The sequence below is a fragment of the Trachurus japonicus genome, chromosome 13 (assembly GCF_045865225.1).
Source record: "Trachurus japonicus isolate A0001 chromosome 13, Traja_1.0".
Taxonomy (NCBI): domain Eukaryota; kingdom Metazoa; phylum Chordata; class Actinopteri; order Carangiformes; family Carangidae; genus Trachurus; species Trachurus japonicus.
The window spans coordinates 2,123,664-2,130,948 of NC_140919.1; the positions used below are offsets into that span (position 1 = coordinate 2,123,664).

General features: G+C 43.3%; 1 protein-coding gene across 1 annotated transcript; it reads left to right on the forward strand.

The window, feature by feature from the left end:
- Positions 1 to 3,254: 3,254 nt before the first annotated feature.
- LOC146975240 (stonustoxin subunit beta-like) lies at positions 3,255 to 4,358 on the forward strand. The gene has a single exon (XM_085794730.1). It carries the CDS (start codon positions 3,445 to 3,447, stop codon positions 4,030 to 4,032), a length of 588 nt encoding a protein of 195 aa, XP_085650856.1. The 5' UTR covers positions 3,255 to 3,444; the 3' UTR covers positions 4,033 to 4,358.
- Positions 4,359 to 7,285: the final 2,927 nt, after the last annotated feature.

The following is a 7,285-nucleotide window of genomic DNA, read 5'->3' on the forward strand; positions in this document are numbered from 1 at the left end:
AAAAGAGGGGGAGAGATGTGACAGTTGAGGTTCCTGTCACTATGCCTCCAATTGATCATGTGCCCTGGCTACTTGGCCAAGGGGATGTCCCTTTGGGTGACTGGCAAGCGCGCATGACTCTTACCCGGGAGGTGTGGCCCGGGCCCTCTTCACCTTGCCACATTCACATCAGCCATGTAGCCATGTCCTGTCTGCCGTCTTTAGGAGTTGGCCAGCGGTAAAACAACTGGTCCCAACCGACTTTGATCTTGATCTCATCAGCAGGACTGCATCTTCACGCAGCGGTCGCAGTCACCTCGGTCTCGGTCCGTCCGTTGTGGCATTTGCCCACATCCCCCTATGGCCAGTCCGTCACTACTCCTGTTTCATAGCGTAAATGCAACATTGTTTTGCACGTGTGATGTCGGATTTTGCTTCTGTAACAATATAACCTGCCTATATAACTTCATGTGTTGATACAACCATGCTCCTCTACAGCTGAGGCTGGGAAGAGACTCCTCCTCCTGTGGCTGGTTACATGCTGCTATTCCAACATGCCGCTATTTCGACATTGACTTCTAATTGTCGGAATAGCGGCATTAACATTATTTTTCAAACGTCCCACTATTCCGACTTTATTTTTTCATTGTCGGAGTAGAGGCACTTTACTATTTTTCAAACATTCCGCTTTTCCGACATTGATTGATTACGTTATAGTCAGACGTGTCCTTCTGTTTTTTGTTTTTTTTTCATCTGAGACACTGTTTCTCATACACAAATACATAGGCCTATTAGAGAAGAAAAAACCAACCCTCCAAGTTTAAAAACACACAGGCAGCTGAGATTGGGAACTGCCCATTGGTCCGACCTCCCATTGGTTCGACCTCCCGTTACTCCGATAAAATCAACCACAAGTCAGACCAATAAGAGGTCGAACCAGTGGGTGGTCCCGTTAGTTCGAACTGTCATCGCTACTTTGTGACAAGCTCTTCCATTGATAGGAGCATGCAGCTTTCTCTCTCTCTCTCTCTCTCTCTCTCTCTCTCTCTCTCTCTCTCTACGCACATCACACACATACACGCGCGGCCCAGAATATCACATTCAGTCAGAGAGCCAGATCATGTCAGATCGCGCACAACCATCATAAATGCTGATCAAGATGTGTAAACTGATAATCAGAGCCCCCCTCCCAGAGTACAGAGTAAAAGAAATACACTTTTTTTTCTCCTCCCCCCTCCGCTCGAGCACGGCTGAACCTGGCCGGCTTGAGCTCACTTCACGGGCGCGAGCCTGCTGCAGCCGCCGCTGCTGCTGGCAGCAGACTGAGAGAGAGAGAGAGAAAAAAAAGTAAATTTGGCTTTGGTTAGGTTCAGGCAATGAAGAAAGGAGTTGGTTAAGTTTAGTAAAAACAGCAGGTAGAGGCTAGACAGGCTGGAAGCATAATGAGCGTTATGTGTTATTAATATGAAGTGCTTGTTTTGCAGTTAATTATGCACATGATCCGTTTGATCCCAGAAAGGAAAAAAGGATCAATGCGCAGCCTCTGTTTCCTTTCTGATTGCGTCCGTCTGTCTGTTCGGAGTGGGAGAGAGAGACAGAGAACCCAATCCACCTGTCTGTAATGTAAGTTTGATTTGATATGAGTGTCAAGGTTTAATTACGGACACTAATGAGCGCGCAGCAGTGCGTAAAAGTCGTGCGTAATGACAGCTCCTCGTTGGTGCAACACAATAAACTGCACCTCTTCTTCCACTTGTGTCTTATTGACAGGTGGAGCCTATATGAATAATTATATAAATGCATAGTGAACGGTAAGAATGGAGAGTTTGACTAATAACTAGTCCAGTTCGAACTAATGAGGACCTCCCATTAGTTCGAACTCTCATTACTCCGATTGTCGGACCAATGGGAGCTCGAACCAATGGGAGGTCGAACTAATGGGAGGTCGAACCAGTGCCATGGACCCGCTGAGATTTGGGAGGTTTTTGTTTTAATTGTAGCTTATTAAAATGCAAGATCATTTTTCTGACTGATGTATTGCCCGATGCCACAAAGAGATGGACTTTTATAGGTCGCCTGTATTTATTATTATCAGCGCATGTCAAACACGTTTTGAACAGCTTACATTACACAAAACAAACGGCTACACAATGCAAATCAGCAACGACATATTAATAGGCCTACGTGAAAAAAGACCGCGTTTTACTCGGCCTTTATCAATTCATGTCAAACAAGTTTTGTGATGACGCGAGCAAACAGCTGCTCTGGAAACGGGATAAGAGCCGGCATGTTTTATTCTCACATCCAGTAATGATCCTTATAACGCGGATCAAGTTCAGTCACGATGAAGCAGAGGATCATCATCATCATCAGGTCTCAGTGAACGGCACGATTTTTTGAACGTGCGATTAACGCTGAGAAGCTGCTTCTCTCCAGACGTGACCACACAGACAGGTGTGTGTGTGTGTGTGTGTGAGTTACTATGGTTACCGCGGCGCTCCCGTCCCCCGGATATTTCTGCAGCTGGATTGACATGATCCGGTCTGAGACATGAGACTCGCATGTGTAGGAGGAAGTTGTAGTTGCTGTTGTTGTGGTTGTGCGCCTTTAGATAATTTAAAAATAAATTATTAATATTTGAACATCATATTTTCATATTTGAATTTCATTTTAATCACTATAATTCGAATATACATTTGAATTTCAAATATTCATTGACAGTCCTAGTACACAGTAGAGACAGACAGGAAAGGGGGAGGCAGAGAGAGGGGGAATGACATGCAGGAAAGGACTGCCCGACGCGGGATTCGAACCGGGGCCGATGCTTACGATCAAATCTGAGTTTCCCGCACCGTTCATGAATCTGGAGTAGAGTTTCAGTAGCGTGAGTTTGTTCAAATCTACACAGATTTACTAACGTTTCATGAATGAGACCCACTCTTCTTCTTTCCTGGTGCATTGTGGGATATCTGGGCTGGTCAGCTCCACCTGTTGTGTCTTCATCTTCTTTGCTGTGACGTGTGTTTGTGCAGCTTGAGAGTCAGAGAGTGAAAGTGTGTGTCTCACACTGCAGTGACATCAGATGGAGAAAAGACATGATGAAGTGTTTCCTCCTGGTCTCCTCCTGCTCTGTATCATCACTAGATAAAGACTCCAGCTCCTTCTTCTCTGTGCTCAGTGTTCATCCAGACATACCAGCCTCCATGTGAACACAGTGATAAAACAGTGTGTGTGTGAGAGCCATGTAATGTCCATGTGTGCATGCTGACAGAGAAGGTGCTGCTCTGACCCCCCTCCTCCTTTCAGGGTGGAGCCTGCTGGAGTCCCATGGTTGACACCAGGTCTGAGGAAGTGTAAGTCTGTTTTTACTTTGATTCATGGAAACAAAGCAGCACATTCAACCATCTTCACACTGTCACATCACTGACCTCATGAGTCTTCATCAAACTGTCAATAACTGATCACATGATCAATAACTGCAGCTGTGTCTTGTTCTCTCCATCAGATTCCTGTCCACTCACAATCGACACAAACACAGTGAACACAAAGATCAAACTGTCTGAGAACAACAGGAAGGCAACATGGGTGAAGGAGGAGGATCAGTCATATCCTGATCATCCAGACAGATTTGACCTGTGTCCTCAGCTGCTGTGTTCAACTGGTCTGACTGGTCGCTGCTACTGGGAGGTCGAGTGGAGAGGAAACGTTGTTATATCAGTGAGTTACAGAGGAATCAGAAGGAAAGGAAACAGTGATGACTGTTGGTTTGGACTGAACGATCAGTCCTGGAGTCTGTTCTGCTCTGATGGTGGTTACTGGGTCAGGCACAATAACAGACTGACACGTATCACCTCCTCCTCCTCCTCCTCCTCCTCCTCCTCCTCTGTCTCTAACAGAGTAGCAGTGTATGTGGACTGTCCTGCTGGCTCTCTGTCCTTCTACAGAGTCTCCTCTGACTCACTGATCCACCTCTACACCTTCAACACCACCTTCACTCAACCTCTCTATCCTGGGTTTGGACTTGATACTGGTTCCTCAGTGAGTCTGTGTTGAGTGAATCAGAGTCTCCTCCTGTCACAGAAACCTTCTCACTGTTGAACAGACAGTTCAGTCTCTACATGTCTGTCTCTGTCTCTGTCTCTCACTCACGTTTTCACATTCATGGATTAAATCAGTTGATGTTTTAAACTCTTCTCAGTGATTCTTGTAAACTTCTTCCTCTTCCTTTAAAGATTGAAGCGTCGATTATGGATTATGGAAACAAACAAACATACTATAAGAGACTTTCATTTATCCCACTTATGGGAAATGTACTTGTTACGGCAGCAATAAACAACAAGCAAGAGTAAAGAGAATATAAATACTATGTTTACTCTTGTGGGCTACTAAAAATCATTGTATTGTATTGACCTCTATTTGCTTAGAAGTGGAAAACAGTCCACTTCTGTCTTGTCTTGCTTAGAGGAAACCTCAGGACACAGTAACGGAATAAAAATGTAAAGATAACACAACACTTATTGATTCAATAGTGTACATATATTATTAAAAAAAGAGCATATCAATAAAAAACCTCTCATATACCTTGTGGGTCTTTTTCTCGTGTATACTTTACAGTTTTTCATATGTTTTTCTTTATTATATGCTATAGTGTGCTCTGTGTCTATTTCTTTGCAATCATCAATAAAGCTGACTTTAATAACATAGCCTATAGAGCATTACAACACTACATACACCTAAAACTGAGGTAAAAACAAGAAAAAGATGAAAAATACAAATATATTTAAGAAGTAAAATACAATGAGATGCTGAAGAATCCCTGAGGTTTTATGTGACGTCCTCAGTTTATGCCGTTAAGAGTGTATAGTTAATCTATTCAAAACAAAACAAACAGGCGTTAAAAACCAGAAACTATATTCTTTAGTTGAACTTTAACTTTAATCCAGAGAACTTTTTATTTAAATATGTTTATTTCCAGGTAAGTGTTTTTCACATTTGCACTGTACACATGCACTTGCCTGCTGTTAGTACAGCCATCTGAACCAGGTCTGACATTATTCAACAGACTCAACATGAATATCCTCAACAACAGTATAGAAAAACTAATCATACAGGGATTCCAGAAAAGTAAAGTAAGAGACTGGATTTGCAGAGAGAACACGTCACACAAGAGCATTGTCGTTGCTCCAACACTGTCAATCAGTCAAGTACAACATTGTTTTGTGTGTTTTTTTTTTTAACCAATTTGTATAATGCTACAAATTCCTATTAGAAATTGCACTTGGCTCAATGAAAATACATCATCGTGTAACAAGGTTTTACAAAGATTAAGACGTGTTGTAATCGGTGTCATGGTCATTATTCTCCTGCTGTGACTCACACACGTGTCCATCATGTAACAAATACACATCAGAGGTAAAAGAGGGCACTGCCACGTCCTGGAAAAACAAAAACTACTCAGACTAATAATAATAATAATAATATTAATAAGGATTCCCTTCTTTTTCTTGTCTAAAAATAAAAAACAAATAATCCTGAAACTCTCTGGGTTGTTTGTTTTCCTCTCTGATCATCATCTCATCCAATTCTGACAAAATCATTTTCAAACATTTCCCCCTTAAAGACAATTATGGTCACCGTTAATAGTGCAAAAATATTCTCTTACAAAGTCCATGCAGAGTGTTGTTTCCTCACAAATGAGCCTTGTGCATCCATCAGTAACGACGGGGGGGGGGGGCAATGGCTTGTTTTAAGGAGAATGATCCAGAAACCTCTCAGCCAATCAGAACCCACCGCTGGTTGTCAGAACCATAGATATATAAACGTAGATGCGGCGTTCCATACTGCCGAACAGCGCCACCATGCGTCTGCTGGCCGCCATGTTGTGCAGGGCATAAGTTCTAAAGGACTGCCGTTCTAAACGCTGTAACCATGGTTGTAACCCCAGATTCTGATTAAATCTATTCACAGGCGTCATTTACGCTGGGGACGTTAACTACATGATCCTAGAAGCAGCTGAAACCCTGAGCACGGAGCAGAGCTTCCTGTACGCCGGAGCCAACTCACAACAATGTAGCTTCAATTAAGTAGTTCACTTCTCAGACTCTTTCTGTCATCTCCCGCTTTGGACAAAGAGGGATTTCAAGACGCACCCATAGACTGTATAAAAAAGACGAACCACGGTGATATGGGTGCAACAAAGTCCCTGTTAACAAAATCAACATCTAATCTGTCCCTTCAAATTAAAGTTAGTGACTGTTTGGAGCAGCAGCTGACAGTGACAGTTTCCTCATCACTAAACCTGAGCCACCATCAGATCCACTCAAAGTCTCTTATTGTAGCTATATTCTGTGTTTTTCCTCTTTAACCGTCTCGCTTCAGTTTTTGCCCGGTCAACCTGCATCTGGTGCATCTGCTGTTTCTCTCACGCTTGCTCACTCGCTCACTCTTGATCCGCATATCAAAAATAAAAAAGGAAAACACACAGACGCGCAAATTGAAATGACCTAGTTTAGTTTAGTTTGTAGTCTAACAATTCAGTGACCTAGAGCTATATCTGTAGATATCCCCAAAGAAATTTAAATCAAACGCAACTGGACTGGGTTATTTTGTCTAGGAAGACGTTTCACCTCCAAGAGGCTTCATCAGTTCATGTAGCAACTGATGAAGCCTCTTGGACCTGGACAAATGAGAATATTCACAGGCTTAGACGTTCTGTGTCCTGCACAATATGGCGGCCCCGCTGACGTATCGCCAGATATAGAACGCGGCATCTACGTTTATATATCTATGGTCAGAATAACAATAAAGTTCAACAATAAAGCGTTTCCTCTTATTGCCGTTGTGTACATGTGTGGTCGACAGACGGCGTGACGTCACCAACACCTGCAGTGCAGTCGCCATGGTAGTTTGGCAGCACAACACTTTACTTGAATACGTGTTCATAAGACTGACATAACACCATCATAACCATGATGTCATAAACATCAATGAATACTTCAGTGTTTCCTCCAGGATTTGTTTTTAAACAATGACGGCGAGGGTGGTCCAATCCTCCGCGGCCGCCTCGCGCCGTGCAGCGATCGTTTCGGCGTTTGGTCTATTTTGTGCACGAGCCGCGAGCGATCGCGTCAGTCTTGGCAGGAAGTCACCACAAAGAAACACGAGAGAATCCGGTCAATTTTCAAAATAAAACACCGGGAATGACAAACACGTGAGGCCAATGTGTGTACGTTTGTAGCCTATTTGTGTTTGTTAATCGAAACAGAGCGCGAGAGATGAACACACACACACAGAGCTGAGGGGCGAC